Source organism: Maylandia zebra, linkage group LG1, assembly GCF_041146795.1.
Source record: "Maylandia zebra isolate NMK-2024a linkage group LG1, Mzebra_GT3a, whole genome shotgun sequence".
NCBI lineage: Eukaryota > Metazoa > Chordata > Actinopteri > Cichliformes > Cichlidae > Maylandia > Maylandia zebra.
Window position 1 is genome coordinate 11,092,864 of NC_135167.1, and position 20,075 is coordinate 11,112,938.

Below are 20,075 nucleotides of genomic sequence, written 5' to 3' on the forward strand. Positions count from 1 at the left end.
GTAACAAAGATTTACCACAGGGTGGCAGTCTTTAAACACAGACTGCACTGCTTGATTTTCAAACCTGAACATCTCCATTAAATTTTATAATGTTTGACAGTTCGATGTGATATCTGGAAGCATAAAGAACCCAACTTAGAATTGTCTGTGGCCTGATTCGATACACTTACTTTAAGAAAGAAGTAAGAATTAGCCTACAATCTTTCTTTAAATGGTGGAGAGTCCCAGGCATTTAAATCCCAGTGGCACCTGCCCCTTATCTTAAAACATGTAGTTATCCTGACTGGGCTTTCATTAAATCAGCAAAGATACACAGGAAAGAATGTCGGACACCAACTAGGGAGAAACAGAATGACAAACAGAACAATATTGTCATCCCTTATATAGCAGCTTTGTCGGAGAAACTGAGGAGGTGTTTTGTTTTGTTTTGTTTTTCCCGAGCACGTCATCCCGGTGCACTTCAAACCCAGCCAATGTTCAAATTTTTGTACAGAGAAGACAGATGGTCTGAAAGAGCAGTGAAAGAGGCCCACAACACAGGGGGTGGCTTACAACACCAACTGTCGGCTACCTACAGGGAAGTTTTGAGATCTCTTCTCAGGTGGCTCAACTCCCACTATCGTCTTGTGCCAGGTGACCCTGGACCATCACGCTAAGAAGACCATCTTATATGTGATACCCTGCAAATGGTTTTACCCAATATTGATGACAATTATTCCAAGTATACTGCCGCAGTGGTGAATTTGATTTTTTCCCCTCCCACTCTACTGTACTAACCTTTGTATGAAGTAAAAAAAAAAAAGGTTTGTTTAAAGTTGATTTTTATTGTTAAAAAGCTCAAAGCAAGTACCTGAAATATGTCTATCTATATAGACATATTTCAGGTATAATTACTCACTATTTATCAATCCAAACAAAAATCACAGGTCGATTGCAAAACAGTTCTGTAGACAGTACCTTATGAAGTGCTGCATCCCATTCAAGTCTCATTCTGAGACTGAAGCATTCCACAAGTCATAAAGCCATTTGGCTTGTCTTGACTTCTTGTAGCTGGTTTTATAATAGTCACAAACATTAGCAGAGCTTAACTACATACAGAAGATAAATACAGAAGGATACACAACCACAGAAGTCTGTCACACATGATATTATACATCACTTTAGTGAGACTATTAAGTAAAACAGCCAATCAAAACAAAATATCACAGCTATAGAAAGGTTATGTCATTTTCATGTAATAATGTGCCCCAGTCTTCACTTCTAGTGAAGCTTACCTGTTGAATGATCAGAGTATCTGAGTCTGTGTTGGCTTTGGCTTTGGGAAACATTTAGCATTTTTAAAGACACTTAAACATTTTCAGTTAAAATCACCCTAAATGCAGCCATGTCCTTAGGATTTATGAATCTATGAAGAAAACGAAACACTTCTATTGAAATACCATCAACATTTGTCATGATTTCAACTTGGCTTTGAAACTTTTTCTAAGCATCTGTGAAACATATTCTCGGAATTCAGCAGTCTGCAGTATTAGTATTAGTTTTGTCAAACTGAATCAAATATCTTCCCCAAGTAATAGAGGCTGGAGGAAAAGGCCAGCTGTTCCTAGGATGCACACGAGCACAAAAACCCATAGGAAGATCCTGTCGATAACCATGGCAACATATTTCCAGTCATCTTGAACCTATGAGAGGATCAAGACAAAAACATGTTCAATGTTACAGCAATATTGTAATTCTTTATTTGAAAGCTGTATGACATTAAATGGTTTTAGCCTTGCTTTTTTGAGTACTCACCTCCTTTGCTTCATTCTGTAGTCTCATATTTTCTGCTATGTATTTGACACTCTCAATAGCTTCCCTGACCTCAGGAGAAAGACACAGAAGAGGCATTATTCCTCCATCCAAAGACTCTGAGCTGGAGCATTGACTCCCCACTCCAACACCCACAGCACTGCCTCCACTCAATGGTCCTAGGCTGCTCAGTCCTCCACTCCCTCCTCCAGAATCTGCAGGCAACTTGCCGGTTCTCTTCTGCCAGCAGCAGTTGCAGCGGCCCTCACAGCACAAGAACCCAGAGCTAGGACATTTGATCGAGTCTCCACCCAAGTTATTGAGATTGGAAAGCTCTGTGTTATTAAAAAGTCTTTGCCGGTTTGTTAAACTTGACACCAAGCTGTTGGCAAGGGCCTGAGGTTTGTGCTGCTTTTGTAGAGTACCTAATGAATGAATGGCGCAGGATTTCGAATGCATCGTCTGAACACTGCCAGCCACAGTCACCTTCTCAGGATCTCTCTCTGGCCTGGTCATGAACATCACCCTGGGCAGCAGTTCAAGAAACACACGCTTTACCCAGCAGGGCATTGTATGTGTCTTCGGGGTGCGGTAGTGGACGTTCAACACAAAAACAGTAATGACAATAGAGAGAGTGACAAAAATCATGGTGAAGAGGAGGTACTCGCCAATCAAGGGTATCACTAGTGAGGTGGAAGGGATGGTCTCTGTGATGACGAGGAGGAAGACGGTCAAAGACAGCAGGACAGAGATGCACAGTGTTACTTTCTCACCACAGTCAGAGGGCAAGTAGAAGACGAGCACTGTGAGGAAGGAGATGAGGAGGCATGGGATGATCATATTGATTGTATAGAAAAGAGGGAGACGACGGATGTACAAAGAGTATGTGATATCAGTGTAGATCTCCTCGCAGCAGTTGTACTTAATATCATGTTTGTAACCAGGTGCATCAATGATCATCCACTCGCCTGTCTCCCAGAAGTCCTTGAGGTTAATAGTTGAGCCAATCAGCACCAAGTCGATCTTGGCTTTGTCATAGGTCCATGAACCAAATTTCATTGTGCAGTTTTGGTAATCAAATGGGAAATATGTGACATCAATCTTGCAGGAGCTCTTGAAGATAGCTGGAGGGATCCAGGTGACATCGCCATTGTAGCGAAGCAGGGCCTTTGTTTTGTCATCAACCTGGAAATCTCCAACTGCGCTGTAGAAAAAGACAAAAGAAGAGTGAGAATGGAACATTGAAAGGAAGGACAGTAAAAGACAACTGAGCCACTGAATACAAACCAGATAGATATAAGTAACTATTGAGTTATGAAAATATCAATTAAAAAGATGCCCTGGGGTTTCAGTAAATGCACCATGTGATGTTATGTATAGCTTCCCTAAGAATCTTCAAAAGAAGAAATGACCCATGCTGAATGAACAATGTAGATCGATAACATTTTGTTACTGTACAGACATCCTTTGCAGCAATAAACAATCAATGAAGACTCTGTGCCAGGTTTTTGTTATTATGCTCACTTGTTGTACAGCACAATGTCTGGCTTCCAAATCCTGTTGGACGGCACTCGGATAAACTCGACGCCTCCGAAATCTTTTGGGTTCCATTTAAGTTTATAGTCATTCCAGATCTGAGAAACAAAGCAGAAAAATTTCTTTTACATAAAAAAAAGTCTGAGAATTAACAGGTATGAGTTTCAGAGTCAATTTGATGCATGTGTAAAAGGGTTTTAAATCAGTTTTCTGGAGATCTGTTTGGTTAGATTAAAGCTTGAAACAGAATGTGACAGTTCAATAATTACCTTCCACCCTGTTCATTCAAAAATGTTTTTAAACATATTTAATCGCTAGAACATATTAGTTACAAAAACATCGGTATGTTAAAGAAACAACTAATACAAAGCAACAGTTGGCGGTATATCAAAAGAACTAGTCTATAGTTGTGTCACAGTAGGATTTTGGCATGAATGGAAATGTCAGTAAGCCAGCATGTATCATAATAAGTATTATAGCCTATCTTTGTGATAAACTATAGTGAAAAACCACAGTGTTAGCCATGGAGGTGCGTGCTGAAAAGTTAAAAAAAGTTAATATAATGAGTCCGAAAATGCTTCCTCCTGGTAATTATCTCTTGTCCGTTTTTATATGCATTTGCTTGTAAAATGCTCCACATAAAATAAAGAAATAATGTCACTATCTCCAAAGGTAGCACATAAACACAAGGATATATAGTACACGTGTGACTTGAATCACACTTTATAGTGTGTTTTATGGATCTTTTGAACACTGCTCATCAGGACGACCAGTGATCCTCATGAGGCTCATGAAACCAGTACATCAAAGCAACCCCAGAGAGCTGTAAAAAATTTGACTTAATTACAAAAACAGCATGTATCCAGAGTGTATTGCAAGATGGGATGGAGAGCAGGAGAAATGTGTCTCGCCCCTGATGAGTATTTCCCAGAGATATGCTAAAAACAACAGATGAGATTAACATAAGAGAAGCAATGCTCCAGCCCTGAACTCCTAAGAACAATTAAAGCTCAACATTTAGTAGAAGACTGGCTCTGTCACAGATGTGTGCTTGCTCAGTACATGTAAAATTGGAACAGGAGACCCGCCCTACCTCATCTGACTCATTACTAGTTCATTGCACTATGCAGCATTGCAAAAAAAGAAAAATAGCGGATAATCACTGAACTTTCTCTTCCAGATTCACTTTAACTGTACGAACCCATAATGGATGAATATTCCATATTCGGATATTCTAGATTTCTTAACTACTGTCATTGCATTAAAATGCAAATTGGTTATGAAATGTAAGTGCATTCAGTTCATTTGATTTTTTTTGAAAGAAAATATGATCACACGGATCAATGTGTTTAAAAAGCTTCCTCCTATGAATAATTCAACCTGTCAGTCTAGCTCCAAAGAATCACGCATGACAGAAGGTTGGATCTAGACTTGGTGTCCTTGCTCAAGGTCTGTTTGCACAGTCTTGAACAATAAACTTACATGTCTCAGCCACAAATTGGTCTCCATGATCTGATTGACTTCATCCTGAGAAGAGGGTAGAAGATAATAGATAATGAGGACACTGAAGCAAAGAAAACTAAGTACATGTTATTAATAAAGTTAAAACAGTAATAATAACTGTCACAGGCAATCATCCAATTCACTGCTGAGATTTTTGTCTGTGCTTCTGTAGCATCAGCGCAAAAGGTTTCAGAGATCTGCACCTGAGTCCTGCATGCCTGGAGCATAATACACATGACAGCTGGGGCTTGTAGGTCGCAGCCTTTAACTTTTTTTTTTTTTACTAGCAATTCAGTGATACAGCTGGAGCAGAGGGACTAAAGATGGGAGACAAAACAACTGAGGGTCAGATTTCTGTGTGACTTAGACCGTGAATGAACCAATCTCATGACTGAGCGCAAACATTAACCATTCATGTGACCATCTTGTATCCAGAATAGCTCTTAGATTCAATGGTTGACAGAAGGCTTTAGCTTAACCTCTTCTGAATATCTTTGGGAGAACAGTTATTTCATGTCACTTGGATAGATAAGACACACACTCTGTGGTTCATAATTAAATCACTCCTAAAAGACGCAAAATAATTTTTTGTAGTCAAAATCAGATGATTAAATTAATATTTGCAGATTTTGTTTTAACAAGGATGCAGAACTGAATGTTGGCTGTAGATCATATACTACATCTACTATCTTTAGCAGAACAGCCTCTGAGACCAAAATGCACATTGCCATTACCAAGTGATCATGTGGTTTGATCCCTGATTGTGAGATAATGTTAGTTTGCCCAGCCCATAAGGTATTGATGCTCTAAATTAGCTCATATAGCCATGTTGGAGTTGTTGAAGGTGAACCAAATGCTTCTGAGTTTGGAGCACCAGGTGTGCAGAGGGAATAACAGTCATCCATCAGCACTCTAGCTTGGCTTGCTACTTTAAATGAGTTAAGGATCATGTAACAAAATATCTCTCTCTCCATATCATCATTGTCTGATCAGACAGATCTTTAATATTTATTTAGATCCTTTGAAAAAATAAAAACACCTTGTTTGCACAGAGGCAAAAGAAGATGCATAAGGTGTCACCTGATGGTTACTAGTTTATACACAGTGAAATACTGTTACCTGTTTTTGACCGGCATTTTCTTTCTGTTAGACCATTATAGCACCAAAGTATTGTTTGACATAAAGGGTTAAAAGAGAGCAATGGTGCAATAAGGGTAACAATAAAAGAAAAAAGAGGCAAACACTAAAAAAACATATTCCTTAAAAAAGCAAATAAATAGTACATTCTGTATTTCCAAACAATTTATTGTGTGAATGAAGCTGTATTGCTTGCCAAACAGTCCTTTGCTATGCTTATTAACACCACCTGCGCTCAACCTGTCTGCGTCAAGTGACACAGTCGTCTGTCTGGAACGGCAGTCTGCAGTCAACAAACTCTAGCAGAGAAATCTAGGAGTGCCCATCTGAAGTGGCAGTGACTGAGTGATAGGGGGTGCCTGAGAGGTACTCAGACAGCTGACATTTCCCATCTTGTCTTGGCCAGAAAAACAGCCCAATTGTCCGCCCTTTCATCTAGGTCCCAGGAGCTACTGTGTAACGTGAGAGGGTATCTCAAGCTTATGATACGGTGTCTAAATTACCACCTTCCCCTAAATTTTGTTTCAGTAAAAGTCTGCAAAGCAGCACACAAACTATATCTTTGAGATGTAAAAACACAAGTTTTAAGCCTTGTATACACACAGATCTTCTACAATTTCTACTCTTTATAGGCAAGAGTAATCTAAGGTCATGTTTATTAAGCAGAGTGATATTTGTTTTATAGAGGTGAAATAGCTGCCCCATAAATCACAAACACTCCGGGCATCAGCTCCGACACTGAGGAAAAACATTTTCTTGCTACTTACCACTTTGACCAGCTGTGACATGGACACCTCAAACTGCACAATGACTGGATCAGATACATTTTCCACCGGCCGTATATACTGGTTGTAGTTGGAAAATATCCCAGAGAAGAGCTTATGCTCTGCATCTGAACATGTGCCTCCTGGACAGGAGCACAATGTCAGCCATGGGAATCTCACTGCATATTTAAATGATTATACAGTTTAACTGTGATCTATTTTTTTTCTGCTTTACCATTTACCACCCAAAGTAGAACTCTAAATTTGACAGTTTCACAACCTTTTTTGTCATTTTTTAATTTCAAGTTCTTTTCTTTCTAACTTGAGTGATTTGGCATCATTCTTAACACAGTATGTCTCTTACAGAGAACAGCAACTACATCAACATATTACTGTTATCCTGATTGTATAAGATTAAGGATTTGAACACATGCATGATTCCTTGATGCACTGCATTAAATTTTACATAACCCAATAGACGTAGCCTTCAAAAATAATTAGATCTATTGCTTTTTTTTTTTTTTTTTTACATTTCCCTAAAGCAACAAGTAGATTTCATGCTACCAGCTTCTTACTCACCTGACAGAAGACACAGAAAGAAAGCACAGGGACCAGATAAGAAGTGAAACCTGGTTTTCATCCTGTTCAAATTGACAAATGCCAGATAATTCCAGGGTCAGCTGCAGCAACGATCCACGGAGCACACAGGAGGAAAGTGGAGGAATAAGAGCTCGTCCGCATCACCCGACAGAACGAGCGAGCAGAGGGAGCGAGCGAGTGAGGGAGGCAGAGCCACACTGAGGCATACAACCAGTCACAGTCAGGAGCCATGCACTGCAAAAATAATAATACAAAATATGCAGAATATGGCGACTTAATCGGGTAAACGGGGGTAAAATGTTGAGTGGTGCAAATCTTTCACCTCCAGTCACACCATTGGATGGTCAGCTTCCCAAGACTTAACAGCCATTGTCCTTCATATCTGACACACAGTCACATCACCCCAAACAGCTATATAACAGATAAAACTGAAATTATCTCTCTGGAAATATGTGTATTTATTTATTCCATGAGTGGACTGCAGTGTATTAAATCCTCTTGGGAGACACAAGCATTAAAATAAATACTCTGCTAAATATATTTGCATATGTATCCTAATGACAAAAAACTGCTGACATAAGGCTTGGGAATGATTGTTGAAAACAAAACTCCTTTTGGTCTGAACCAGAAGAAATATTTTTTATGGATATGTGCCGTGGAATTGCAACATCCTGCTTCAATAATAAATGGAAGTTAACAGGCGCATGAAAAAAACAGTTAACCATTTGGAAAAACTGTAAACTAAGATTAAAATAAAGCCAGTCGATCCATAAACACAGATGTTTATTGCTATCTCTTGATTTACATGCATGGCTCACAAAATACCCAAAGTCTGCAGAACCTTTAATGAGCACACTCAGCACTGTTTAGTGAGCTGTAAGCATTGTGTCGTTTCATTTGTGTGTTAGTGTAGGTTGCGTTTGTCTGCTTTGTTTTATTCCATTTATGTGTGTGCTTACAATTGCCCATCTGTAAAAAATGAGCACTTATCAAAGATTTGGTGCTTTTAGTGTCAATGCACAAATGAGCCTTCATATTACTGCAGCATGAAACAAACAAATTCTAGAGTATCTCTTTTTTTCTTTTCTTTTTTTTGTTTTGTTTTGTTTATTTAGACCCTTGATATATATATAAATTTAGGAGAAATAGTTACTAACAGTTACATGTCAGTGATATGGAATGGCTATGGAAAGTACTCAACCTTAAAACACCGCAATAAAGACCAGCTCTAAAAGTTTTGTTGTGTCAGTATTTTTTGCGTTGTCTTGCTTTTTTTTTTTTGCACTGAGAGTGAACAACTGTTTTATCTATATGATAAACCATCCTAACTGGCTCACCCTAAATGAACACATTGGCACTGATCTTTATCACCAGCAGTACAGATTAAATAAGCACATTGGCAAAACCCTGACATCTTTAAGACTTTATAGGCAATTTCATGCATTTAATCAAACTAAAAGAGCACACAGCTCTTCATTGTATTTCAGTGACACAGTAACACAGATGACAGGTCACACTACATCTGAGAGCAGTCATACAGTATATTTATCACATTATGTATATTACTGCAACAGTTCAGCATACTTCAGTGCAGTGAAAGCTACACCCATCCTTTGAAGAAACAGCAGCCTCAGTGAATGATGCTGCATTTTAACATATGCAAATGTAACTATTCCTTAACATATTGGGTGATTTACTGTTTTAGGGCATATTGTTTTAAATACTATATGATAATAAGTGGCTTTTATTTATTTTGTACCATACCTTACATGTTTACAAGTACTTTATCAAACCCTCTGGGTACGATTTGGCACAGACGACATTGTATCAGTGATTCTGTTACCTGCCAGCACAGTGCTAAGCAAAAACTAAAAAGACATCAAAACTTTTACAAGCCTCTATACCCTCATACATAATATTGTCCTAATAGCACAGTTTCTTATGAAAACCCTGAAGTAGCTCAGTCTTTCTGTATGAGGATCAAATGCGAGGAATGTCCGAACTGGGCACATGGTTGGCAACAATCTGACTCTGGAAAAGAGGCTGGAGAAACAGGCCCAGGGTTCCCACCACACACACTATCACAAAGATCCACAGAAACAGACGATCCACTACCATGGCCACATACTTCCAGTCCTCTATAACCTGCAAAAACACAGAAATCAATAAAATAATTTCAGTTAGTCAATGTACATGGTTCTTCATGCTGATATTTTTTTCAAAGTATAATATTGCAGAGCAGTAAGATTAATTAATACTGTTAGAACGTGTTGAAATATAGAAACCAAATGAAGACAATAAATAAAAAAGCAAATGCTTGTTAGTTTTAATGGGAACACATAATATTCTATAAAACGTTTCTTCATGCATTTCATGGAACAAGGCAAAACCCTTAAAGGATCGGTCTCCATAGTGCTGCATTCTGTACATTGGAATATCTATTGACCCTTTCACCTCATCATCAGTGCTGTCTGTAGTGGTTCTTGAAACGAGCTATTTCTCATTCCTGGTTTCCTCCCTATTGATCTGTTATTGATTTGCTGGTATCTATTGATTTGAAGGGAGAAAGTGAATAATAAAATCAAAATCTGCCTTCAGTTTGGTGAGTTACAGCCACTACTTAGGGTTAGTAGTTTTCCCTCCTACACCTCAAGCGCCCTGGAGTGTGAGGAAAATGTTATAATTTGAGTACAAATGGCTGTGACCCAGTTTATTGTGACCAGGCTACGTGCTGGCATCTGACACCTGATATATTATATATAACAACAACAACTAAAATAGTTCCATATTCTGTTTACCTCACCTAATGAATGAAGTGGAGGTAGACTGCAATTAACTTCATAATAAATGTGGTTGAACTAACGTTATTTCCCTAGGCAAAACTGGTGATAGCAATAATGGCACTGTAGACAGATTAATGGTGATGCTATTCCCACAACAGAGGCCCATCAGGACCATCATATTATTCCAATAAAGAGAATAACAAATGCATGAGTCTTTCTATCACATGAAATCTAAGCATCCACTTCACATACACAGATTAGTATAAATTAAACTTATAAAGTTATATTTATCTGCATGTAAATTCTGTGTCATTTGTTTCAAAAGTAACACGCATATGTGGACTGTCAGAAATGTCACCTTTATATCACTCTTTTTGTTAGCATTATAAACCCATTCTGTGAACAGATCAATATCTAGATAGGTTAGCTTAGTTAGTCAGCAATTGGATTTGTGAGGTCTACGCCTGCATTATGATTTATGGTGCATGTTTTTTCACCTTTTTACTCTCTTGATTAAGAATGTTTTGAAAAAAGGACAATATAAAGCTCTTCTAGATGCCGACAACAAAGACGCTCAGCTGGTTATTAAATGCTGAAATATTAGCAGACTCGAAACAAAAACTCAACTCAGTTAAAAACATCACATTCCGTTGAGCACCCACATCTGTCAAGTTTCTCCACAGGTTGCCTTGTCACTGTGTTGCACTGTTGTTGCTCGTGACATCTTTACAGCACACGGCTTATAACCGATTGTCTCTTTTATGATATTAACATATGCAACCAGAGTAAACTTAAAAACTGCACCTTATTAGTAAATTTCTTTGCAGGTAGATATTTAAACTTTAGGGCCCAAGTTGTTTACTTCTGCTGCCACACATGGTAAGCTAAGCTAATTGCCTTCTGGGTCCAGCCCAAATGTTAAACTCTGGGGATTTTAAAGAAAAATCTAATAAGATCCCAAATGCACAAGTTTAGAGCAAAAACTATGCTTACAGTCTGGACCCAAAATAATTGGTCTCTGTCGCTGGCTAAGTTATGAGTCCATGACAAAGTATTTTCTGTATTTTTTTTAATAATTCATCAGGTTAAGTTTATAAAGTTTGCATTCTAATGGGGGAGGCCTTTGAGTAACAGTTGGATTGCCAATACATACAGTAACTGACAGCAGACGTCTGCTAGGCTTCACCTGAGTTAAGCTGAGACATTGAACTTGATCTTTTGTGTTAGAGCCTTGTTGATCCTTTTTAATTACACTATCATGACTCTTAATTGTACAAGGAAAATATCTTTTTATATAAATGGTAAGACAGCTGTAGAACTGGCAAGTACTAAGCATGCTTATGCTTAATATTTTAAGGCTCACAGGGGACTGCACAATACACACTCAAAACCCAAACGAGTTATACTGTATACGTACTGCTATAGTAACAAATATTAAAATAGCTACAGTCACTATATAGAATATGAAATAATAGCCAGGTGAAATATGTGCTACAAAAAGTATACATACACTCTGATCATCATCATCTCCCATCATGTGTTCAGCCACAAAGCACACCCCATTCACTGCCTCCTGGATATCAGCAGCCCAGTCTGAGTTGTCCCTGTGTTGGAAGTCCTGGGTGGATGTGAAACTAGTGGGAAGGAAATCAGTAGAGCGCTGGTCTCCCTTCCTATAGGAGTGACTGTATCCTGCTGGAGGAGTTATATTTTTGTGTCCTGGTGTAGAGAAGGCAGAGTCTGAAGACAGCAGCGCAGAAGCTGACATGGTGATATCTGCCTTGGATGCAACTGGATATCCCAAGCCCAAAATGGTTCTTTTAGCTCTTAAGCATCGATGCTGACGCAATCTTTGGCGTGCAGATTTGTTATGAGGGCGCCTCATGAAGAGTAAAGCAGGCAATTTCTCAAGAAATATCAGCTTGACCCAAGAAGGCATGGTATGGGTGCTAGGAGAGCGGTGGTGCACGTTGAGCACGCACACACTGGTGATGATGGAGAAGGTCACCAGGACCATGGTGAACATCAGGTACTTGCCAATCAGGGGAACATCTAATGATGTTGGAGGAACAATCTTTGAGATTAAAAGCAGGAACACGGTGAGGGCCAGAAGTACAGAAATGCACAGGGTCATCTTCTCGCCACAGTCTGAAGGCAAGTAGAAGACTAGAATGGCCAAAGAGGTGATCAAAACACATGGAATGATGAGGTTTATGGTGTAAAAAAGAGGCTTCCTCTTAATGATAAAGTCATATGTCAGATCCACATAAGTGGGATCCAGAGGGTTGACAGTCCGTCTCCCTGGCAGAGCTAAGATATCCCACTCTCCACTGGGAGTAAAATCATCCATACTAGCCATCTCAGACTTTAAGATCAGGTCAATCTCTGTATGGTCATATGTCCAAGATCTGAACTTGAGAGTGCAGTTCTGCTGGTCAAAGGGAAAATGTTTGACTTCGATTTTACAGGCGCTTTTATAGATAGCCGGAGGAAGCCATTCGATGCTGCCGTTGAAAAGGACGATGACATTAGTGAACACCGTTACCTCATAGGTTCCGTCAGCACTATGAGAAAGAGAGGAAATAGAAATAAAACAGCATATAAATTGGCCTTTAAAGCTATCATTATCAAAATTATAGAAATTTACGGTAAAGCTATTTTTAATAATGTGTAATAGTGGCATTAATTATTTTTAATAAGAAGATAATTGTTAAAGATTCAGTTAATCACTAAAGCAAATGCATAGACATTCATTAATGCAGACAGCTGGTAAATATATTGATAGAGGACAGAAACCAGGAGGGTGAAAACATGAAATATAACTTACTCTATGATATGACTGACTTTTCACTTTTTTTCATTTTATTTATTCATTTTACAATAACGCTGTTACAGTTCCATCCAAAATGTTTGATAAGGGCATCAGAGGATATTTACAAATATTTTACAAATTAATAATATCTTTTTTATTTAACACCAGCAATGTGCAGACAGAAACTCTCTTCAAAATACAAACTGAGAAGTCAGCCGAGCTTACTTGTTGTACAGGACAATATCCGGAAGCCACACATGTCTGGAGGGAATGCGCAGTTTGACAATACCTTCATACTGTGCAGGATCCCATGACAACCTGTAGTCCACCCAGTGCTGGAGAGACAGAGGGACCCAACCATTCAGTGCACTTTCCCAATAGCAGTTCATTTATAATTACATGCTACATTATCTGTAAATTATGTTTGGGGCACAATTACAGAAGCGGTTTGTTCCACATAGAGAGAGGAAGAATGGATACGGATACGATTCAAGTTCAAGATGAAGGACATTTAACACACATTCTCACTCAGTACAAAACAAAATGCTTCATCACACCTACCTGAGTGAGCCAAACATTTGTGGTCATGATCTGTTCCCTTTCATTCTGAAAATGAAATATTAGGGGGAAATTACCTATATTGGTAATACAAGTTTAAGACCCAGACACTGGCCCTAGAGAAGTAGGAACTCGTGTCTGACATTTACTCTTTTTATATTTTTGTTCTAGTTAATTAAAACATGAAGAGCTGAAGACCTATTGGGGTATATTAATGTTTAAACAAAAACTGGAAATTATATGCTTCTGCAATTTTATTTAAAAAATAAAAATAAGTCCTATACTGATTTGAGTCATGGTTGGACCTTCCTGTTTACTGTCATGTTTACTCTGGTTAAAAGTAACCTTTAAAAAAAGAACTGCACTGCACAAGAACACTCCTTTCATCTCAGATTGCTTGTTAACATGTTTTTGATTGCACTGTCATCAAACTGCCGTGACATACACTTCCAATAAAGTGACACCAAATGGTAATTACCCCAAGGGGTACAATGCAAACTCATAAACAGAAGCTGTGAACGAGCCTTGCTACTTTAGTCTGCAGCTGGGAGGACCCTCCACTGTAATTCAGAGAAGAGCCTCTATCACTGTGGCCAAAACAGTTTTATGGCCCCTTTTAATCCAATGTGCTGAAGTTTCAATCTGGACATGACAGAGGCAGAGATCACGGCTGACCAGATCTATCCTCAGCTTCATCCATCCATTTAGAGCTATGGCTCTTCAGCAGAGCTTGCTCTTTAATTAACTACTTCCTCGAAGCTCTTTTTTTTTGTCTCTTGCTGTGTGCTTTCTATTACCCGCCATCTTTCACACTTAATTTCTCTTTATATCCTGTTGTGTCACCATCACAAAGTCTCTAACAAAAAAACATAGAAATATACATAGAAATGTAAATAAGTATACATACTTCTTAACAATGGGCAAGAGTACACACTTACCACACTGATGAGCTGAGCCAGAGACACTTGCAGCTTTACTGTGACTCTCTCGGTTCTGTTGACAGCTGGGCGAATGAGGGGATTGTAGCGATCTTTTCCCAGCAGCCAGTTCATGAGCCGCTCTTCGGAGTCAGCGCTGCTGCTACCTGGTGACATCACACTTTTCTTCAACATTTATGTACACACATCCACCTCACCTCTGTCCAGACAACTTAATCCCAATAAAATGGAGAGACTATAATCTCAAACAGAGATTGGAAAACAATCTTTAACAGCTTTAGATCAATAATAAAGAGGAATGAATGAGATCACATTTTTTAAATACATATATTTTATATAGATATATTACATTATAAATAATCTCCAATATACAGTGTAATACACAAATCAGTTAAAGACAAAATACCTTATTTAAATACAACAGAAAAAAATCAAGACCACATTAAACAAGGTAGTAGGAAATGGGCATTTTAGGTGAAAAGAGAGATTCATTTTTCTCTATTATTGTTGTACTTTCAGTGTACAGTATTTAGAAACAAAACTTTTTTTTAAAAAAAAAGTGTAAATCGAAAGATTTCTTTTAAAACTGTGTTAAAAGCTTGTATTATTAAGTTTGTTAGGTTTCTATAAAACCTCATACATGAAAGCTACACTATTTAATGGGAAGTTGAAGATTAGGGATGTGATTGGTTTTGTGTTTTTAGTAAAAATGCTTGAACTGATGGTGCCACAATACACAATCTACCACCCTGGCATGAACACACTTACTATATATACTGTTAGATACCTTCCAGCTTTAACACTAAATTTTGGTAAAAGAGAATACTCATCTAACCATACTCCTGTTTTGTTTTGTTGTTTTGTTTTTTTGTTGTTGTTTTTTTTTGGGGGGGGGGGGGGGGGGGTGGATTAACATGATTTAAGTACTTGCTTAATCTCTGAAATTCTAAGCGAGATAAATGAGGATTGCTTCAGTCACACTGCTTGTTTAGTTTTTAAGGAAGGTAGAATTACACATCTGTGGGTTTGCTTTAAGCAAACATGAAGCAAAAGCACAATTATTAACACCCAAATATGTAAACTAGGAAGGTTGTGGGTTACTGGAAATTACATAAAAATGTCACAAAGTCCCAAAAAGTCATTTCCCAAAAAGGTAATTACATTTTGTAGAAGGGCAGATATTTTCACAACATGTTAATAACTGTGCTTTTGTAACAGCTTTGCTTAAAGCAAACCACAAATCTGTATTTTAAGTAAAAATAAACTATGAATTCCAACACATGAACTCAGCCTTCTCTCCTATTCCTGATAAATAATGTCTAAGTAAAGTGTGAAGGCAAGGCTGATTAAAACAGATGGTCAGTTCTCTTCTGAAGCAGAGCAGATACGTGTAATACTACCTCGTCTATTTCCTTTACTTGCAGCTGGTTATTGATGTCCCCACAAGGTTTGGAGTTGCTGACTTGACTTATGTGTGGCGAATGCTCTAGTAAAGCAAGACTTGTACTAATGTGCTCATTGAAGAAAACTTGTTACTTTTATCACTAACTACAAGGGAAAAATTCAAGGTTCAAATAGTAAATCTTTGCATTGATTTTTCATAAAATGTAGTCAGATATTAATAAAAGCCACAAAAATATATCTGCCTAAACTGATAGCTTTCAATGGCTGGTAATTCATCGAACACACTGACTAATCATTAACATTCAGGGCTAGAAAAAGTATTTGCACTTCTGTGCTGATTACTTCTTCTAAGGCTTATTGGGAGTTCGGTTTTTCACAGCACTTTAGAAGACGCATTATAGGGATACACAAAGCTGGAAAGGCTACAAAAGCTGTTCTAAAGACCTGAGCATTCAGTTATTGACAGTTAGATAAATGCTCTACAAATGGTATTCTCCTTAGGAGATCCTAAGGAGCAAAGATCACACCAAATGTGAAAAAACAGTAGCAGCAAAAAAATCAATAAAATCTCGAATGAAAGACTGCCACACTAGTCTTAAAATAATAAAAAAAACAGTTTTAAAACTTTACACCTCTTAACAAGATGGCAGACACTTATCTGGAAATTTAACTGACACAACGTCGCCAATGAGAGCAATGAGACAAAGTTTAAATTTTCTTTGGAGGAAAAAATGTGCACCACATCATGGTGGAACACTTCATGATTTGGGATTTCTTTGTTATCCTGTTCCAGTTCAACATTTTTAGGTGAATGTCAGGGCAGCAGTTCATGACCTGAAACTCAGTGTGGGTAATGCAACAAGACAATGAGCCTAAAACAGAATGATGGGGAAAAAAATCCATATTTTGGAATTGTAAAATCAAAGCCCTGACCCGACCTTAATCCAACTGAGATGCTGAGGGCTGACCTAACAAGGGCTGTTAAAACATCCTAGAAACACAGCTGCACTAAACAGCACTGTAGTGACATATTGTCCAAAATTCCTCTCAAAAGTCTCATAAACAGGTATAGGAACATCTAATTAGGGTCATTTTTGTTAACCTAAATTGCAAATAAACAGATAGACCTGTAGAAAAGATTTAGGTATATGTCTCGTAAAAAATTACTAATAAATAAGCCCACTTTTACACTTTTCTTATGCAATATTATTCTAAGAATTAAGTATAAATTAATTGACTTTTGTCCTGAAAATTCAGAAAGTCTCTTGCTGTCGTTACATGATGTGTTTAATAAAGATACTGAGAGCACAAGGGTACATGGTTTATTAGTTTAGGCACTTTATGTGTAGCCAGTTCAGCAATCCTGATAATTTCAGACTTTTTCTTGCAGCTACATGTGATGATGGTGTGCGGTTTTAGAAACAGTATCCAGCTGTGTGTGTCATCATCAACTCACAGACTCCTGCAGCTTTGCGAGGTGTGGCGTAATATCAGTCTATCCCCCACAGGTCAGTAAATAATGCCATGACTGTGCCTTTATCAGACACTCACCAAGATCCTATTCACCACAGCAGGACTTCCATACCACCACTGAGCAGATGGTATGTCGTTCAAAGTTCTTGGAAGCCAGACTCAAACAAGTTCCCTCTTCCTCAGACCTAAAGACTGCTTGAGCCAGACCAACTGTAGGCAGCTGCTGTGAATAGCATCTAAAGTGTATATGTGCATGCAGGTTTAATATGGGAAATTAATAGTGTTGACGCTACACTGATTGAAAATGAGGTCAGGCATGTTAAACAAATTTGTAAGCTGTTTTGGAGTTGATAAAGGTCATTTGGTGCAGCACACCTTTAAAACCCATTATTTTACATTGTAATGGAGTTGGAACCTTGATCTAATCAGTTTAAAAACTACAGCAACAACAAAACGGAGAGCCAAAGATAGCTGCGGTTTATATACTATTAGATATGACATAATATACTAATATGATATAAATGGCAAAAAAAAAAAAGGGGGGGGGGGCATTTTATTTCTTGGACACACTTGAAGAATTATCTCATAAATGCAATAATATGGCGCCAAATCCTGTAACATAAAGTGTGAACCAAAAATGTTCGCTAACTAATTGTTTCCTAAATTGTCTGATGTTATAAATGTTGTTTTGTTTTATTTTGTTTTGGGGTTTTTTTTGTTTGTTTTTTTTAAAACATGGATGGTACTGGTTGTGACCCGAAACCAGATATTTTAAAACAGATAGATAGATAGATAGATAGATAGATAGATAGATAGATAGATAGATAGATAGATAGATAGATAGATAGATTCATATCATATTTCAGCTACATTTAAAAAGCTTAGCTATCTATGTCTTCTACAGAAATATTGGTTTTTAAAAAAATAATTAAAAGGTGAGTTGAAAATAGCCTAAACGAGCTTATGCATTGAAAATTCTACTTTTGGACAATAAAAGCATACATTCTTTTGTAGTTTCCTCAACATGGAGATACATTTGGCGGTGACGCACACACAGTACCAAATGTTAGAAATATTTTAAATTGCTACTTAAATGAAAGGGGAAACACACTTACAGTGAATCAAAGGCAGAAGATAAGCGAGGATCGAGAGTGCGCGACTCATGTTTACGGTACCATCTGGTCCGTCGTCAGTGATGAAGACTCAAAGCTGCGCTGTTCCGTAGCAAAGCTTTCGGACATGCCGGATTCTACAAGCGTGAGATTTAGTCACTTTATCATCACAGCGCGGTGTCTCCTGTCACATAGTGAAGTTCTTTCGTAACAATCCAGCTTTGAAATCCACTGAAGCCCCCATTTGGGACCACATCGGCAACCAGGACTTTGCCCTCCGCCAAAAAGGAGCAACCTGCTCTAGTGCGCTGCTGCTCTCACTTGCAACTCATCCAGATCTGTCCTGTGCCGCTGCCTGTAACCGATCTGTGATCAGTTAGTTCAAGTTTACACCAGCTCTGGAGCGATTTCAGATAATAGGTAATTAGAGGGCAGTTATATTGAACCAGTAATGTCAGCATAACGACCCAAATGTATTTATTTAATCTCTGTTTCACCTGTGCCCTAATTAGGCTCCATGATAGTCAGTATCTCCGCGAACTACAGGAAAAACATTCTCAAAGAAACCTTTTTTTCATCTTTTAAAGATTAAAGCTTTTCCACAGACAGCAGCATGAGGGGGATATAGGCTGATTTCAGCATTCACACCTATGTGACTAACAGCACTAATCAAGCACCAGTCTCAGTAATATTTTCTCAAGCATCCAAGTACAGATGTTGATATTTTGGACTTAATACTCTTCCAGACCCGCGACATAATTTGACAGTGTCGGTGTCTTGGGATCATTTGCTGACTTCGCGCTGCACTGGCGACTGTGCGGAAGAGCAGTAAATTATTCTCCGGTTCTGTATGTGAGATTTACCGAGGTGAGGTCCAGTCAGATCTGAAGCAATGCAATCTTAGCGTAGCAGATTTACAGTCACCGAGCTGCTTAAAGCCTCATTATAATGACCAGCAAAGGAACCGTATCAGGCATGAAGAACAGCCCCAAGGACCCTCCGAGGATTATAAATTTAAAGTCCAAAGACTTCTGGACTGGATCAGTGCAAGCAGATCAATAGGGCCTGATTAGGTTTTGACCCTCTCTTGTTTTTATCAGGCTGACGGGGAGAGGGCCATGGACTGAACAGTTTGTTCACTTGTTTTTAATAAATCATATGTTAGACCAGGTACACCAACTGTACATGCAGAAAATAAATGTTTTCTTAAATATCACACTTTTTACTCTGCACTGATACATTTCTGAAGTTTCACAATAGTGCTTTAGATTGCTATTTTTTCTGTGTTCATTTACCTCTGTATCATTACTGTTTCAATAGCCAGAGACTTGAAACAATGCACTCTTGATCTTTTGACTAAGTGTGAACTTAGAGATGAATTACTAAACTAGAGAGCATGTTAAACTTATAAATGACGGTCACTGTGATATAATAGCTACCATAGCAAGTTTCAAGTGTACAAGTGCAAGTTTGTCTTCATAGTTAACGAAATTAACAAATAACAACGGCTGTGAGATAGAAATTAAATATTTTATTTTTATATGATGAGGTTACGTTCATATTTAAATTAGCAGATATGTCTTTGTGGAAATACTTATAAAATTTTTCTGATGTAAAATGTACATATGTATATATGTATGTATATAACAGTTTAATATGCATTG

The 20,075-nt window shown here is 38.0% G+C and overlaps 2 protein-coding genes across 2 annotated transcripts; both read right to left on the reverse strand.

The window, feature by feature from the left end:
• Positions 1-810: 810 nt before the first annotated feature.
• Positions 811-7,499, reverse strand: chrna3 (cholinergic receptor, nicotinic, alpha 3). Its single transcript, XM_004539632.3, has 6 exons — positions 7,311-7,499; positions 6,735-6,874; positions 4,810-4,854; positions 3,316-3,425; positions 1,795-2,995; positions 811-1,682 (listed from the first exon to the last, which is right to left on the reverse strand). The coding sequence occupies exons 1-6, from the start codon at positions 7,369-7,371 to the stop codon at positions 1,554-1,556; spliced, it is 1,686 nt and encodes a 561-aa protein (XP_004539689.1). The 5' UTR covers positions 7,372-7,499; the 3' UTR covers positions 811-1,553.
• A 631-nt stretch (positions 7,500-8,130) lies between these two features.
• On the reverse strand, positions 8,131-18,715 carry chrnb4 (cholinergic receptor, nicotinic, beta 4 (neuronal)). The gene is made up of 6 exons (XM_004539631.3): positions 18,415-18,715; positions 14,423-14,568; positions 13,488-13,532; positions 13,152-13,261; positions 11,625-12,678; positions 8,131-9,476 (listed from the first exon to the last, which is right to left on the reverse strand). Exons 1-6 carry the CDS (start codon positions 18,461-18,463, stop codon positions 9,312-9,314), a joined length of 1,569 nt encoding a protein of 522 aa, XP_004539688.1. The 5' UTR covers positions 18,464-18,715; the 3' UTR covers positions 8,131-9,311.
• Positions 18,716-20,075: the final 1,360 nt, after the last annotated feature.

Bases quoted from the DNA above. Each gene is read 5' to 3' on its own strand.
- chrna3 (XM_004539632.3), bottom strand. From the start codon at position 7,371: ATGAAAACCAGGTTTCACTTCTTATCTGGTCCCTGTGCTTTCTTTCTG. The intron at 6,875-7,310 runs GTGAGTAAGAAG...GCTCCTGTCCAG, and splicing joins CTTTCTGTGTCTTCTGTCAG to GAGGCACATGTTCAGATGCA. The intron at 1,683-1,794 runs GTGAGTACTCAA...ATCCTCTCATAG, and splicing joins TACAGAATGAAGCAAAGGAG to GTTCAAGATGACTGGAAATA.
- chrnb4 (XM_004539631.3), bottom strand. From the start codon at position 18,463: ATGAGTCGCGCACTCTCGATCCTCGCTTATCTTCTGCCTTTGATTCAC. The intron at 13,262-13,487 runs GTAGGTGTGATG...CTGTCTCTCCAG, and splicing joins CAAATGTTTGGCTCACTCAG to CACTGGGTGGACTACAGGTT. The intron at 9,477-11,624 runs GTATGTATACTT...GTGTTTTTGCAG, and splicing joins GAGATGATGATGATCAGAGT to GTTATAGAGGACTGGAAGTA.